The following is a 17,952-nucleotide window of genomic DNA, read 5'->3' as shown; positions in this document are numbered from 1 at the left end:
TACAGTTGACCTTGAACAACATGGATTTGAACTGCATGGGTTCATTTTTACATGGTTGCTTTTCAATAAATACTGTAAATGAATTTTCTCTTCCTTATTATTTTCTTAACATTTTCTTTTCTCTAGCTAACTTTATTGTAAGGATAGAGTATAGAATACATATGACATAAATAATATGTGTTAATTGACTGTTTATGTATCAGTAAGGCTCTCAGTCAACAGCAGGCTATCAGTATTAAGTTTGGGGGGAGTCAAAATTCATAAACGGATTTCCAACTGCACAAGAGGTTAGCACCCCTAACTCCCATGTTGTTCAAGGGTCAATGTATATCTAAAGTACATGCTGATGACTGGGACTTGTGAAAACAAGAGCCTGCCCCTTTGCAGGTTTGGTTGGTGGAAAGATCTTAGCCAATGTGGAGCCTTATGCACTGTTAGCAAGTTAACAAGAACCTAAGTAGTCTTAACTACACACACTAATAGTGCTTTAAAAGGTAAATATGCCAGATGAGTCATTCAGATCACAGACAAGTTGGGCCAAGCATCAGTACAAAAATCATTCGTAATGAATCAGCTACCACAGGTTACACCCTGTGGGTAGGCAAGGTGGTCTTGGTGGTGGAGAAACATGCACATGGGGGATGAGTTCAGTCATAAGCTCCAAAGGTAGTGGCATGTCTGCATTTTCATTTCCTATTGCACAAGTTCCAAAGTAGCTGTGCAAAAATGGGAGTGATTTTCTTTACCACGAAAGTACTTTCCAAAGTATCCAAATGAAAATGAAAACTAAGAAAAATTTCACTGTCGTCTTTAAGGTCAGTTAATTTCAGGCATAAAGACAGCAAATTCTCCTCAAGCTACCCTGTGCTAGTAACTCTGCCAGTAAGGTATATATCAAACCTGAAATAGCTTTCTGTCTTATTGGGGAGGTCAACACATAACAGCGAACAGCTGTCACCTGTTTAATATGTTTAGCACTGTACTGAGTATGTTATATGCACTATCTTTTTTATTCCTCAGAGCAACCTTATGAGGTGGCTACTATTATTATGATCCCATTTTAGAGACAAGAAAACCAAGACTTTTTTTTCAACATCCCACAGTTAAGAACGGCAGAAGCAGGACTCAAACTCAAGTTTCTCTGACTCCAAAGACCATGCATACTCTTTACCACCACATGCTATATGTGTGCATTAGGAGATTGGCAATTCTAGGCAGCAAGCTATGAGAAAATGCCAGAATGACTAACAAAAATAGTGTTATACAAGGTCATCAGAAGAGCAAAAGGCATCCGGAGAGCCTCAGGGAGAAAATGAGGCTTGATCTGAATTTGGATTTGAACCTGTAGACAAAAGATTTCCAGGATAATATTGAGGATAACTACCATACCTCCTCACAAATATTCCTTTTGTGTTATCAGAGAAAGAAAATTGGCCTCATGAATCATTAAACTGATTTACTGTGACCTTTCTTATATAATTTTATATATATAATTTTTATGTGTATCTAAAATATATATAAAATTATAGGAGTACTGGTTAAGGCAAATTCACATAACCAAGTGTCAATCATCTCTTATAGATGAGAAATTTCATAAAGCCTTGCGTACTGTAAGAATTGATGAAGGTATTGGGAGACAATTCTCCATGGGACTACTTGTTTCTGCATGTCTTATAAACATAGGCTTCCTGACAGCCCTTTGTTCTGGACTGTCTTTTCAAGGTTGTCAGCAAACTGCCTCAGAGGATATAATGTCTCCCCTCTGGTAAAAAGGGTAGGCATGCTTACTGCCCATTATAAAAGACTGGGTTCTCTAAGCTCAGGCTTCCTCTCCTGTAACACAATCCACTGTACTCGTAGCCATCTACCCGGGTCTATTCGCATTGCCCTCATGAGACTTGGGAGCAAGGAGAACTGACACGGTAAGCTGCCTCATGCTATTTGCTGTGCCATGAGCAATAAAGCCCTTTGTCTCTGACCCAGGAATCTAGTGTCTTCCGACAGCAACCTTGAAACTGTGGCAGCTAAGTTGTGAGTAGGGTAAAACCTCAGGCCCTTCAAACTTTAAAAAACAGGAACATTTATTTTCGTTTTTAGATGGGCCAAGTCTGCCCTCATCCTCACTGAAAAATAAGGCATCTGCTTGGGCATCCATTAGATGGATATCAAGTAGATCCATCTTAGAACCTGGAGAAACCAAGGAAGATAAAATGCCTGCGTGAAAGTCTCTCCTGAATGCTTAGGCCAGGTGCCCAGCGACGAGATTAAGTGCAGGCCTTTCCCTGTCCATACCCTCAAAGTGCTCAACATCCAAAGCAAAGGTTGATGAGGTGACCTGTGAGGCGAATCTGGCTCTCCTCTGTTTTACTAAATAAAGTGTATTATCTAGGTATTATCTGTGGCTGCTTTTGTGCTGCAGCAGCAGAGTTGAGTGGTTGCCATAGACACTGTATGGCCAGCAAAGCTTAAAATATTGCCTGTCTGGCCCTTTAAGGAAAACATTTGCTGACTTCGCATCTAAAAGAAGAGACAGATACACGAAGAATAAAATATTCCCTCAAAACATGCTAAAGGCAGCAGTATGAACAGAACATTATGTGAGCATCAAAAGGAAAGCTATGAACACACACACACACACGCACACACTGACATATACACATGTACCTCCCCACCTCCCTCCGTGCACACCCACATCTGTCATTCACGTGCATGGTCTCATTTCATCCTCACAGCAGCTTTATTAGGCATATAGATTAGTTCAAACTTAAAACTTTGCCGCTTGCTAGCTGAGTGGTTTTGGGGTGAGTTACTTAACTTCTCTGTGCCTTTCTTGCTAAACATGAGTAATGCTACCTATAGATCACAGGGTCACAGGAAGAATTAAGCGAAGGCCTAGCCTCTAATACATAGTAAGCAATATGTGAATAGTTGTTATTATTTACCCCCACTTTCCAGAAGAGTAAACTAAGGGACAGAGGGGTTGAGTAATTTTGTCAAGGCCACACGGGTAGAAAAAGGTAGATGCAGAACTTAATCTCAGCTCTAACTCCAAACCTGGGCTTTTTACCAGTTATGATATTGCTTCTCAATAATAAAGGCTTATTGAGTATATAAATACAATCACCACAATAAATTTTCTTTATCTTTTCCAACAATTCTTTTTATTTTTTAAATTATAATTTGTGGTTTATTTATTGGCAGACCCTAAAGATCTCTTGTGTGAGATCTGAAAGAGTTTTATTTAAATTCACTATATTCACACCCAGTTGGCTGTTCTTTGAAGTCATGACTAGTTTTATTACTAAAATAATTATATTCATAGCTTTAAAAGCAAAGCTTTTGCTAGTAATCTATATAATAATGTTCAAGTAATTTTAAATACAGAATAGTACTTTTAAATACTAAGCTCTAGATAAGTGATTTGGTATGATTGTATTCCTCTAAGAATATACCAAAGTGACGTTTCCCATATGGTTTTCATAAAGCCAGTTTATCTGGCCCTTGGCATTCAGCTGAATTAAAACAAATAAGTACCATCAGTGTGTGGATTGGCTCTACGGGAAAAGCCACCATCTCCTGAAACACCTACATCTTATCTCCAGATTACTCTTTGGCAGAGAAATACTATAGTAATATCTTGCTGAAAAAAAGCTACTATTTAAAGAATTATATGTCAATAAAGAGAAAAGGTCAGTGTCCACTTGATTGTACATATGATTTTGAGCTTCTTAGAAAAGTATTTTTCATGATGACAATGCTATTTCTTTGACAAGGAAGTAATATTTTCAAAATCTGATGTGTACTCACTTAAAAGTGCAGTGCAAACTGGAATCCTCATCTATGATACCTGCTAAAAGGCTGGAAGCCTGTGAAAATGATTCTATTTAAAAGTTCATTTATCCATTTAATTAATAGCTATTTTTGAAAGTTAGATATTAATTTTAATGAAATGGTTCCATCTCCAGAAGAGAAACTGTAGCTTTTGATTCTGACAAACTAACAAGTAGCTTTATATAAATTGTTTTGAAATCTCACAGCCATAATAGTTGCCAGTTTCTACAGTTTTTAAGTGACAGTCAGGATTCTAACTCAGCTCTCTGTAGTTCTAGACATTGCCCCACATTAAATATATTTCCTAGATCTAGATCTGAAGAAACAAACATGTTATTCCAGCCCAAAGCATGTAACCCCTGAAGGAGATCCTTAGCACTTTCTTGTTCCACTGTAGTGACCAAGGTCATGTGTTCCAGGTAGTGCAGCTACAAATGGAGAGGCTGCTCTCAGCCTGGGTCCTCAAGTGACTGTATGGAGCAGAATCCCCTCTATGGGCCTGTGTTCAACATGTAATGTGATAAACAGCTTTTATGTTAAGCTACTGAGATCCAAGGATTGTTTATTACCACTGTATAGATGTTCTGTTCAAATACAATTTTAGCCCTAGCCAGTTTGGCTCAGTGGTTGGAGCGTTGGCCTGTGGACTGAAGGGTCCCAGGTTCAATTCTGGCCAAAGGCATGTACCTTGGTTGCAGGCTCAGCCCCAGTTGGGGTGCAAGCAACCAATGTGTCTTTCTCATATCGATCTCTCTCTCTCTGTCTTTCCCTCCGTTTCACTCTCTCTGAAAAACAATGGAAAAAATATCCTCAGGTGAGGATTAAAAAAAAAAATCCCAAATACAATTTTATTTGCCTCTTCTCCAAGTGGATCATCTTTGTCATCTTGGATCATCTTCTCCATTAGATCATCTCATTGGTTTATAAAAGCTCTTTGTTTATTAAGGATATGAACATTTTGTTACATAGGCTGCAATTTTTTTCTCCCTGTCTCTAATTTTGCTTACATTTTATTTTGCTGAACAGAAATAATTTTGCTTGTATTTTTCTGAACAGGAATTTAAAAATTTTATATAGCCAAACTTGTCAACCATGTTCTATGGCTTCTAGTTTTTATTTTTTTAATCATAAATAGAAAAGATCTCCACTTTCCAAGATTATAATTTTCTGATTGTCATTTACTGAATAGGCCGTCATTTCCCCATAGGGGAGAAAAGCTATGCCTGGACTTAATAGTTTTCTATTTTTATGTCTGGTTTATACTAACTTATTATTGCTTTTTAATATATGTTCTGATATATGATAAAGCCAATTCCTCTATGTTTTTCTATTTCAAAATATTATTGGCATTCATATGTATTCATTCTTCCAGATAAATTTTACAATTTGTCAAGTTCTAGAAAATAAAATGTGTTGGGATTCTATATGAAGTTATACTAAATGTATATATTGCTGAGGTTTCAATGAAGAAAATGGTGTGTATCTTCATTTATTCAGATCTCATTAAAATTTTATGTTTTTTCTTATGTATTTTTTTGTTAAATCTATTTTTAGGTATTTTTTATATATATATATATTTTTGCTACTGTGAATATGTTTTCTGTTTATACCAGATTGAATTATTGTTAAATTGTATGGCTCTGTACTTAACTGGTAACAATGAATAGATAAACTTTAAAGACCTAAGAATATCATTTAAACTCATTCTTGTTTGATAATTACATAGAACCTAGTTCTATGTAACAGACTATACATAATGTCTCAAAGATGAAAAAAATGTCTCTGGCCTGTACCAGACTAAAAACTGTGGTGTCCACCTGGACCCTCTCCCTCATCCACTGGGATGTTAGGCCATTGCCCTGTGGAAACTTTCTAGAACTTACTAAGAGGGTATTTTTCAAAGATGGTATTTTCTGTCTTACACTTGTCATCTGTATGAAGCTCCCAAAGAGGGATTCCTTGGTCTTTGCTCCTCCTCTGAAACTGCTTTGTGCTTTTATCTAGTGCCTCTGATTATAAATCACATAACTTAGAGCATTTCCTTCTGCATTGGCTGCCAGAGAGCATAGAATCAAATTTCCACTCACCTCTGACAAATGCATCAGATTCTCATGGATGCATTTGATTCTAAGCTTATTCCTGGCCTTGTCCAACTTTCTTTATTACTCTTATGCCTGTTTGTGTGTGTTTTTTTTTCATTTATTCTTATATTGTTACATCTTTTATATCTTTGTAATCCACTTTAAATGCCTTCTGGATCAAAACAGACTTGAAAATGCTTATATGAGTTTGTATCCTCCAATCCATGCTAGTTCATGAAATTGCATGATAAATATAATTACCACACTATTTGATATACAGAACTTTATTTTGAAATATAAAGAATAATACGTTCTTTGAAATTACAGATTGGTTCATACACAATAATCTTGGCCTTAATTTCTAAAATCAAACTCACCTTTAAAAACCTTCTAGTAAAATGATTGCACAATCATTACTAGGAAACAAATACTTCATGAGATTTGTCCTATTGCTTATTTTTATCTCTCCTATCATTTGAAATGTGTGTTTGCTCCGTTTTGTGCTTAATACTGAAAACAATTTCTCAGCAAAGATTTATTCCATTTCTATATTTCAAAGTTTTCCAGAAAAGAATTTTTAAGCTTATATAAATTTAAAATAACGTTTTTGTCACCTAGCATTAAAATGTGTAAAAGCAAAACAGAATGGTTTTTAACTGAAGGTATATTTCCAATTTAACATAGATAGGACAAATACAATTTATGGAAATGGTTTTTAGAAATATTTATATTTTAGTGAAGTATATTAAACAGTGTTCTTTGTGAGTTTAAAAAAAATGTGAACAAAAACATTTTAGGAAGGAATTTGTAAAATACTAGAATAGATCTATAAATAGTTAAACTTGAAATAATCTTACTTTATGCAAATGAGAAAGGTGACTGAAGACATTAAAAAGCACTGGATTTATTTAACCAGAGTGTTCTGGGCATGAAGAATGACAGTGATGAGGCCACAAAATCGTCTGGGATCAGCAGCTGAGTGTTTTTACACAAGAGTCCCAAAGGGCAGGGATGCTCCTTGGGAAACAGCGGGGTGGATTAATTTTGACAATAACAAGCTTTTCACGAGGGACAGAAAGCATAATATGATCCAATCAGACCAAACTTTTGCCAAAAGCCTGAAGTCAGAAGCACAGCCATGTTCATCCTAGTGACCTCATTTCGACACAGAATCTTTCTAATACTTTCATTTAAAGAAATACAATTAATGGGTGAACTTTACGGAAAGTCTACAGAGTAAATTTCTTGTTTGAGCCCCTTTCTTGTTTGATAGTTTAGAGAAATCTGTAAAGATCTGCTTCTTTACTTTTTAGCTTCATCAGCCCACCCGGATGGAACATGAGGTCAACAATGTACACTTCAGGAGGGGGGAGGCCCCCAGTCACTCCCTTCTGAGATTCATTCATCAGCTTAACCTCATTCCAAGCTCTGCCATACTCCCCTCGGACCAGAGAGCAGCCGATGCCAATTTTATCAGCCAGAGCCTGAGGGAGAAAACACAAGATCAACCAAGAGTGAGGAGGGAGAAGGGTGGAGAAAAATTCTTAGTTGTAAGACCCACCTTGGTTGGAGGTGAAATATACAACTCTTGCAAAGAAGTGCTTAGAGAGGAGGCTGAAAAAAATGTGGAATATTATGATAGGAGCCAATAAAATGTGATAAGTTCCCTTGTTCTTCAAGATCCTGTAGATTTAAAATCTCTGTGTAAGTCCTGCTGGGAAGTGACATTTTTCAGGCAGTTACACTGCATTGTATCAGTACAAGATTGATAATGTCATTGGAGAAAAGCTATTCCACAGGCTTTCAGCACTAGTGCATCTATCAATCTTTCCATGCTCCTAGGCTGCTCTCTGGGTGTGAATCACAATGGGATTGAATGGAGGGACCAAATGGGTGGGGACCTGTTTCTAGCCAATTTATTCTGTGTGATGTATGTAGACAGATGCTGTGGAGCAGGAAGCAAATTATGAGTGGTTGGTCCTTCTTGGGCTGCCTGCTGCCACCTCCTCAGGGTTTGCTTATGTTTTGGGGGAGTTGTCTCTTCAATTTGTCTGGATGTTCAGGTTATTTTAAAAAAATGCCCTTGAAATAGTCTAGAAACTTGTTAGCCACATTACAGTGGATAGGAGAGCTGGCTGAGACTGCATGGGTTTGAATTTCAGCTCAGCCACTTACTAGTTGTTGTCACCTCAAGCAAATGACTCAGCCTCTGTGTGCTTCCATTTCTTCACCTGTGAAACAGCAGTCTGACTACTCTCTTCATAGGTGGTTATGTAGGTGAAGTGAGTTAATACCTTTCAGGTGCTGAGAGCCGTGAATGCTGGCACAGAGTGAGTACTCAGTAAGTGTTCCTAGTACTAGAAGGAAAGACTTGTGTTGTTTCAACAATCTCTACATTCATTTATTAATGTAATTTATCTGAATGTATAGTGCTCTGTGGTATTGTGATTTCTATCTAGTAAGAAATATATTTTGGTCTTCATTAGGGTTTCTGGCACAGAGCTTCTAAAACCCTGGGAATTTTCCTAAGTGATGAGAATCATAAAGGTGTCTTTTGCTATGATAATGAGGTGACTTTGGGACGCACCTGGGGATGGGGGCTGGTTGCCAAGAGAATCGAGCACATGATTTGAGGTTTGGAACTTTCAGTCTTACTGCCCCCTCCCCTTACCTCTAAGGAGAGAAGAGGGACTGGAAGTTGAATGATCAATGGCCAATGATTTATTTAATCAATCATTCCTATGTAATGAAGCCTCCACAAAAACCCAAAAGGACAGGGTTTGGAGAGCTTCTGGGTTGGGGAACAGGTAGAGATCAGAGTAGTGGCCTTCCAGAGGAGGGCATGGGCGCTCCACACCCTCTCCCCATACCTTAACCTATATTCTTTTCTCCATTTGGCTGTTCCTAAGTTACACTCTTTTGTAATAAAATGGTAATCTAGTAAGTAAAATGTTTCTCTGAGTTCTGTGAGCAGCTCTTGCAAATTAATCAAACCCAAGGATGGGGTTGTTGGAACTTCCAGCCTATAGCTGGTTGGTCAGAAGCACAGGCGATTCCCTTGGCTTGTGCCTGGCATCTGAAGGGGGGTAGGGAACAGTCTTGTAAGACTGAGTCTTTATCCTGCAGGATTTGGCACTAGTTCCAGGTAGACGGTGTCAGAATTCAGGTGACTTGTAGGACTAGCTGTTGTTGAACTGCTTAGACGCTGGAATGCCCTCTGTCTCGTGTTGGATTAGAACTAGAATAATTTTACACTCAGAGTCTAGTGGGATTGAAAGGCAAAAATAAACATAATTATCACTTACAAACTAACTTTTACTGATCTCTTACTCCATTCCAAGGCACTTTAAATCACCAAAGCAACCCTGTGAAATAGATACTATTGTATTTCTCACTTTATAGAGAGTAAAACAGAGCACAGATAATTTTCCCAAGGTCACAGCAGGTGGTGACTTAATGTGAGAGCCAGGGAATCTGTTTCAAGAGTCTGGTTTCTTAACCTCAGAATAATATTTCCTCCAGCTGAGATGAGATGAATCTGAAAGTCTCTATTTTCCTTGTGAAGTGAGAAACAAGGTTATTGCATAGAGGGAGAGGTAGGTAGAGAGATGGAAAGGCTTAGAAAGAAGGTCAGATGTGGGGCACAGTTGCTGAGGAAAATAGGAGAAGCCTGTCACTAGGAGCTGGAAAAGGGTGGCCAGGTTCCCCACATGTCCACACACGTTGGACATCCTGAATCAGCTATGACACTCCCCACTGTAATTTTCTGCAGCCTAAGTGTCATTAGTGGAAAGGACAGGCAATCAGATTGGTGGGCTGGTCAGGCAGTGGGGTGAAAAGATGGGGAGCAAAAAGTTGAGGGAAATTAGTGAGCAAATTATAAAGTCGGTGGACAGTTCATCCAGGCTGCCAAGGAGGCAAAAAGTAATAACAAAAAAAAAGAGCCAAACAACTGGAAGAAAATGAAAAACAAATAATATATGTAAGAGGAGTGAAAGATTTAGGAGGGGTGGAAGGAAAAGAGACTTTATCAGTGAGTTAAGTTAGTGTTCAGGATTTCAGCAGTGGGCAAGGCCTGGGTAATTAGGTGCATGACTCAGTTGAGGCACGAGGATAAAGAATTCAGTTTGGCATAATGTGATAGACTGAATATTTGTCCCTACCCCCCAATTCATATGTTGAAGCTGTAACCCAATGTGATGGTATTTGGAAGTGGAGCCTTTAGGAGGTAATTAGGTTCAAATGAGGTCATAGGGATGGAGTTCCCATGATGGGATTAGTGCCCTTATAAAAGGAGGAAGACTCGAGCACTCCTCTCTCTCTCTCTCTGGGCAAATGATTATACAGTAATGGCTGATACAAACCAGGAGGTGGGCCCTCATCAGGCACTGAATCTCCTGGCACCTTGATATTGGATTTCTCAGCCTACAGAACTATGAGAAATTATGTTTATTGTTTAGGGCAGCCAGTCTATGGTATTCTGTTACAGAAGCCCAGGCAGACTAATACAGTGCCTATTAGACACTTAAGTGCATCTAGCTAGAGGGTAAAGAGATACATGAATCTGGAATCAGGAGAGATTTGTGGGACAGAGGAAAGGAACTGGAAACTTTAGGCACATAGGTGTATTTAAGGCCACATGAGAGGATGACCTCACCTTGTGAAGCACATAAAGGGAGAGAAAAGAACAGCCTGCTTCAGAACCTTGCAGGACCCCCAACATTTAAGAGAAGGGTGGAGGAAAAGAGGTCTCCAAAGGTGACTGAGATGGAGTAGTAAGAGAGGACAAGTTACTAAGGAGAATGGTGTCAAAGAAAGAGAATGATTTATGATAAATTCTTTGATATACCCAGTAAGACAGACAATAGGTAACTATAATTCTTATTGAAAGGAAGCAAAAGCCAGACTGCAGTGAGTTGAGAAAAATGAGACGTATACCAAGGGGGGACAAGGCATTGAGATGACTCAGAATTTTAACCAGGAATGAGAACTGTCTATAGGTAGAAGCATTATGATAGGTTTTGATTCAGATGGGCATGGGTTCAAATTCCAGTTGTACCTCTGGTTGACCTCAGGTACATTTCTTCTCTAAATATCTGTTTTCTTATTTCTAAAACAACGAGTCACTTCACCTTGGCATTTTTGAGACTCTTCACACTTATACTTATCAAGTGCCTGGCATGTAGCTCAAAATGATGGTGGTCATGATAATAGGAGCTACTGTGGTGGTTGTAGATATTATGAGAAAAGAAAATACACTTATTCTTTAAGTATTGTATATTTAATTTTAGATTTTAAAAGAGAAACAGCTAATAGAAAGAGGGTAAAGAGAGGAGAGAAGAACTGATAGAGCAAGAAATCCAGGGAATTAGGAAAGACTGACATCTAGATTATAAACAGAATGAGCTATGAAGTAGAGGCAAGATACACGTGGTTGCAACAAGGCTGATAGGTATTTGGGAGAGGATAAGAATTTTATACATTCAGTCTATAGTTTAGAAACCATTTTCTTAGCTCCTATTATATTAGAGACACTGGATACAATGGAGAAAAACAAAGATCACCCTCCCCTTAAGCCTGGTCCTTTTTTAGTGTCCCTCACTTCAATGGACAATGCCATCCTTACCAGCTGCCTTGCTTAGAACCTAGAAATCATTTTGTTGTTCTCCTGGAATCTCTCACACTACACCTAAACAGTCACCAACTCCTTTCAGTTTTCTCTCTCAAATCTCCCTCTAAATTCACCCCTTCTTTCACATCCTGGACTGTGTTTATAGGTCACCCATACTTCTTGCTCCAGTAACCTTCCAGCTGGTTTTCCTGTCTCTAGTCTTGCCCCTGCTCTAATCCATTCCCCATTCTGTTGCCTGAAGGGTCTTTGGAAATCATGTTCCCCATTCATTTCCCCTTAACAACTTTCATTGGCTACTCACATGGTGCTTTATGATCTGGTCCTTTAGCCTCAGCCAGACTATGTAAAATAGTTTGTCTTTCTTCATCCAGACAAACTATTCTGCATCTTTCAAATGGCCCATTGACTCATACCTGTTATTTTGTATAAAATGTTTGCTTTGTTTAAAATACTCGTTTTCCTTCCTTACCTGTCGAAATCCTATGTTGCCTATAATATATCATTTTCTCTCTTGAAAGTCTCCCTGACACCACCTTAGAACTCACAAGTCTGGCTTCGGTACCCCTTGCATACAGGAGCTGTGACTTTAGTGTCTACGTATTCCCAGACCCTAGAAGAGGTCTTGGCCCTTAGTTGGTATATGATAAATGCTAAATGAATATGCTTTTAGAAGTCTGCAACTATTTATGTACCTGTGTGTATGTATGTACATATACATATATATCTCAAATGTAAGTAAATCTAAGTGATAGGATTTATATTATCCAGTTAAATATTAGCAGCTGGCTCACTCCATTATGATCAAGAAAACATTTTTACCTAATGGTAAATGAGGCAAAACATCTTAAATACCTTGAAAAGCAAAGCTCGATGGTAAAAGATTCCTTTTTTGATTTGTCCTATTGGAACAACATTGGACTTAAGTTGAAATTTTAGTTCACTTATATGAAGTTCCCAGCTGAAATCCTGTAGTTTCTCTTTTGGAATTTTACCGCCCATTTTTTCTGCCACATACCTGTGTCAATTATATTGAGATCAAATCAATTAAGCTTAATATTCACTTTGGACACTTTGAGTATAACTATAAGTATAATTATATGTATAAAAACTATATTCCCTCTGATTTGGTTGTTTGCTTTACTTTTAAAAATGTACTTACTATTATTAGGTTAACATTCTGCTTACTATATTCAAAGTATCACATATAAACTGAAATTCTAACAATTTCATTCAACACATGGAAAGAAATGAATGCAAATTTTCTCAATACTTACAACAAGATACAGATAAGTATCACTAAATTTGTCTCAATGCAGTTTTAAAATTTTATCCTACTCTTGAAAAGTATTTGTAAATGTTTCAATCCAAGGCATTGTAATAACATGTGGTCCTTCTTTTAAGAAATTTAAACTCAGAGCCAGGACAAACACATAGAAATTTTCCCATTAGATCCCCAAATATTTTCAAATTTTATAATGTCTTTCTTTTAAATTTAATTATTTTTTAAATTTAGAGAAAGATGTGGCGTTTACACAACACTGAAGTTAGAGGAGAGAGGAAGGGCCACAAAGGGAAATAAATACTGTAACAGCTGAAGAGGTGGGATGGATGTGGTATATTTTGCCTGTGGATTTCTCTTAATATTAGGCTCTCACTTAAGTAGTCCATGAATGCACCTGCAAAAATTCTCTGTAGACTAAGGCTACTACATCTTGGAATAAAGGCAGAATTGCATATTTTAAAGAAATAATTTTCCCTTGTTGTATGTGAACTGAGCAAAGAACAAAGGCAAAAAACAAGAGAAAGAATTGGGAGAAAGCTACTGACCTGACCCACGGTCCCACCTGGCCAGGTGCAATGTAACGTAGGCTTGCGGAAAGCCTGAGAAATCTCTGTGTCTCTGTCTTTGTGTGGGCTCAGGTTAAAAAAACAATTATTTGGGAATGATGCAAAGTATTCCTGATAGGAACAAGGCATGAGGAAACTTGATAAATGTTGAAGAGAGCTAAACCAGAGCTCTGCTTGAGCCATCATTTCTCAAGGACATCAGGAAAACTTCCGTAGCCAAAAACGTTCCCTTCCAGGGCTGGCTGATAAGAAGTCAGTGATCTGGCACCTGTGTTTCTTGCAGTTGTCACATCCAGGCTTGATGACTGCTGCTCACTTCTACTTGGAGTAGACATGAGCTCCCATGGAGACCTCAGCTGCTGCACAATCCAGTAGCTCACCTATCGGTGGGTGTCAGTCAAGAAGGATAACTATCCTCCGCTTCTGGTGATTCCTAATCCCTACGGCTACCAAGTTAGGTTCTCAGCTTCTCTTAGTGGAACCAGATTAAACACTCCAATTTAGAAGGTAACTTGACTGGGTTATGCAGAGCGCTGAGCCTGCCCAAACATTTTAGAATACTCACACTCCCCCTTTAGAGCAATGTGAAACAGATAATATAAAAATAGGGGATGGTTCTTTGTATTAGAAAATGACCTGTGGGTTTATAAATAATTACAATAGAATTTCTTTAAGTTGTGAGCACCCCATATACCCAAGGAATGATTTAATTTTCAAAATTTTGATTCATTCATAACTCCTTCAAAATCACATTGAAAGATGCTTTTCATGGTTTAGCTGAAAAAAATGACAGGCACTTTTGGCCTGTTTTTAGTTTTATTTTATTTATTTATTTATTTTAGTTAAAGCACAGACAGCATGTACACAGACATTTTTCTTTAAGTAATTTCCAGCTACTAGTTCTGATTCTTGGCAGAAATCTGGTCTAAAATAGAAATTGAGAATCCCCCCCCCCCAATTCATTGTAGTTCTGGCTTCAGAGTCAGAGGTAGGGAGCTATAAAGTTCAATTTCATTATGGTGTCGTTATCCAAAAATTGGCTAAAAAAATGCAAACCACAAAAAAAAAATATTTTTCCAGAATTGTATATGCACATACAGACCACTTACTTTGCAAGAGCCTCAATCTGCTCCCTTATGTTGGTTATGGGGAGTATTGACTTGGTCACTTCATACACATACACACAGAAGTCGGGGTCGGAGGGCGGGGCCCACTCTTTGTCGGAGCTGCCTTCTCCGGCCCCTTTTAGCACAGCCGTAACCTCTTCTTCCTCCTTCAGTTTCTCCTCTTCTTTTTTACCTCTGCTTTTCCTTGAAGGGTAAGCAGCAAACAATCAAAATCACAAAATGAATAAGCACTAACTGTACTCTGAGTTCATCTGAAGAACATCCCAGAAATACGGTGTTTATACCTCAGCGAACACTCCTATAGCTGTCAAATTTTCGATGACAATGATAGAGTTTTAGAGTGTCTTTGTTTTGCAGGAGAAATTAATTTCAAGAGAACACTACACACACACACACACACATTATGAAAATCGTCTATTGGTCTTCTGCACAACTGCACAGCAAGCTGTCTGGCCCATTATAAGTATGCAATAAAGATTTATTGAATTAAATAAAACTAGGTTGCCTTCTCAGGGAGTTTATGCCAATTTTATATCATCTCTTGCTTCAGTTGACACTTTCTGAAGGAAGAATGTGGATCACAATTTTTAAGAAAAAATACTCAAAACATAGAAAAAAGCAAAACAAAACCAGGATGGTATGGAATTCATGTCATGCAGCGACAAAGACTCACCGAAAGTTTATCTGGGGAAATGCACTTAGTTCTTTTTTTTAATTGAATTTATTGAGGTGACATTGATTAATAAAACCATACAGGTTTCAAGTGTACAACTCAATAAAACATCATCTGCACAATGCACCGTGCCCCCCTCACCCAAAGTAAAAGTCTCTTTCTGTCCCCATTTATCCCTCCTTTGCTCACTTCTACTCCCTCATCCCAGTGAAATGTACTTAGTTCTGTACTTAGGAAAAATGGAATATATTTAGTAAACAGTGAAGATATTGTTCAATTAAAAGATACTATTAATTAACAGTTCCAGACTTAGAGAAGTTACTAGTTATCACATAGATTTTAGTAAAGATGCAAATTATTTCTGTCTGGTGGAAAAGATACTCCCAATAGCTATTTAAAGACTCTGAAAAGTAATTAATAGCAGAAAGATCAGAGAAGACACTGAATTACTACTGAACTGTTGGTGAGTCTAATTTTTTTTTCTGTCCACTGTTCTACAAGTTGAACTAGGCATAGCCCCACATCTGAAACTGGGCATCAGCACAGGCAGCGAAAGCTCAAGGAGAAGCCTGTTTGAGGAACAGGAAAGAGAGAGTGGAGTGGGAAAAGGCCATTTCCCCTTATTTTCTTCTGTTCTCTTGTGCTCCACTCCCTAAGGAATCCTGTGACAGAGGTGGCAGTGGTGTCATCAGGGTCTCTAAGACTCAATGACCTTAGATCCATTTAGTCTTTCTGCTGTTTGGCTGTAGATATGGATGCAGTCATGGCAAGAGTATATTAGGGCAGAGTATATAAAGTTTTCTGCTTGAGGACCAAAAGGGGAGCCCTAATGAACCAGAAAAGATAAATGAGATTATGGAGAGGAAGGAACTCAGGAAAACAGCCATATATATTTGTTTATGGATTCCTAGGCTTACTCTCAAGCTGTTGTGTGCATAGTTCTGACCCCAAAAACCACCTTCATAGGCTTTGAAGATGGAACTATGGGAGAGACGACCACCCAAGACCCAAACTTGACACTAGTTGGCACACATACAGAGCTGATCCAAACAGTACTGCAAAACCTTTGAACATGGGACTGACAGTGGAATGACAACTCACAGATCACTGGTTGGAATTTGAAGACTGAGAGCAACTGGGTCAATTATCTGCTAGTACACACAGTAACAAAGGAACATTCTTCTTAGAATGTATATAAGACCCATAAATAACTGCAGCACTCATAACATGATATTACAATCTAATTACTCAGCATACAAAGAACCAGGAAAACCTCAACTCGTATGAGAAGACAATCAATAGACATCAATGCCAAGGTGACACAGATGTAAATGCTGTAATTAGTAACAAGCACTCTTGAAATGAATAGAGTTTGAAAATTTTAGAAAGAAATAGGAGATATAAAAATAGAACTTCAGAGCTGAAGATATAATACCAAAACTTAGAAAAATACAATTTTCTCAATGGCTTTAATAGAATAGAGATAACAGAAGAAATAAGCCATAAATTTGAAGATAGATTGATAAAAATTATCCAATCTGAACAACACAAAGAACAGAAGATTGAAACAACAACTGCCAGAGTCTCAGGGACTTGTTGTGCAATAAAAAAAGATCCAATATTGGTGTCATTAAATACCCAGAAGAAGAGAAAGATGAAGTATCAAAAAGAATGAATAATTAGGACTGAGATGGCTTCCTTAATTTGGTTAAAAATATAAATCTACATAGTCAACAATTTTAGTAAATATCAATAAGATAAACCCAAAGAATTTCACTTCCAGACACACGAAAGTAAAGCTATCAAAAACTAAAGACAAAGCAGATGATACAATTGTCTATGTAGAAAATCCCAAGGAATCTACACACACACAAAAAGAAAAGAAAGAAAATTTAAAAACCCACAAAAAAATTCCTAGAACTAACAAGTGAGTTTGTCAAGGTTTCAAGATATTAGGACAACATACAAAAATTGTGTTTCTATAGAGTAGCAACAAACATGTGAAAAACAAAAAAGTTTTGGAGCACTTACAATTGCTCCAAGAGAGTTAAATCCTTAGGGATAAACTTGGCAAAATATGTAAAGAATCTGAGTACAGAATATTTAAAATGCTGTGAAAAGCAATCAAAGAAGCCCTAAATAAAGGATAGGACATAGTGTTCATAGATTTAAAGATGTAACATATGAAAGATGTAAATTCTCTCCAAACTAATCGCTAGGTTTTATATAACTCCTATCAAATCCAAGCAGAGTTTTTTGTAGACATAAAAAATATCTTATTCTAAAATTCATACAGGAAGGCACAGCATAGCTAAATCAATTCTGACAAAGAAGAATAAAGTAGGAAGAACCTTCCTACCTGATATCAAAGCTTACTATACGGCTACAGTAATCCAGACAGAGCGATCCTGGTGGAGAGACAGGCACACTGATTAATGCAACAGAACAGAAGACCCAGAAGTAGACCCACTAATAAGCTCAACTGATTTTAACAAAGGTACAAAAACAATTCAATGAAAGAAGGATAGCCTTTTCAACAAACGGTGCTGAAGCAAATTAAACGTGAAAGATCCATGTAGTGATAGAAATGTTTATTATCTTTTTGTTTTGTTTTTGTTAATCCTCACCTGAGGATATTTTTTCCACTGATTTTTTGAGAGAATGGAAGGGTGGAGGGAGAGAGAAACAGAGAAACATTGATGTGTTGCTTCTCGCTCATGCTCCAATCAGGCCGGAACTGAACCTGCACAACCCAGGCAC

At 37.7% G+C, this 17,952-nt stretch overlaps 1 protein-coding gene across 1 annotated transcript in view; it reads right to left on the bottom strand.

Moving 5' to 3' along the window:
* Positions 1-7,186: 7,186 nt before the first annotated feature.
* Positions 7,187-17,952, bottom strand: part of ARMC3 (armadillo repeat containing 3) — a 55,130-nt gene continuing 44,364 nt past the window's right edge. The window contains exons 13-15 of the mRNA XM_087815869.1: positions 14,502-14,702; positions 12,397-12,559; positions 7,187-7,396 (exon numbers count right to left, since the gene is read on the bottom strand). Of these exons, the coding sequence (XP_087671995.1) occupies positions 7,187-7,396; positions 12,397-12,559; positions 14,502-14,702 (574 nt within the window). The remainder of the gene's footprint in view (positions 7,397-12,396; positions 12,560-14,501; positions 14,703-17,952) is intronic.

Source organism: Miniopterus natalensis, chromosome 1, assembly GCF_054644295.1.
Source record: "Miniopterus natalensis isolate mMinNat1 chromosome 1, mMinNat1.hap1, whole genome shotgun sequence".
Classification (NCBI taxonomy): Eukaryota; Metazoa; Chordata; class Mammalia; order Chiroptera; family Miniopteridae; genus Miniopterus; species Miniopterus natalensis.
Note: the sequence above shows the minus strand (reverse complement) of the source record. Positions and strands in the feature narration are given on the sequence as shown.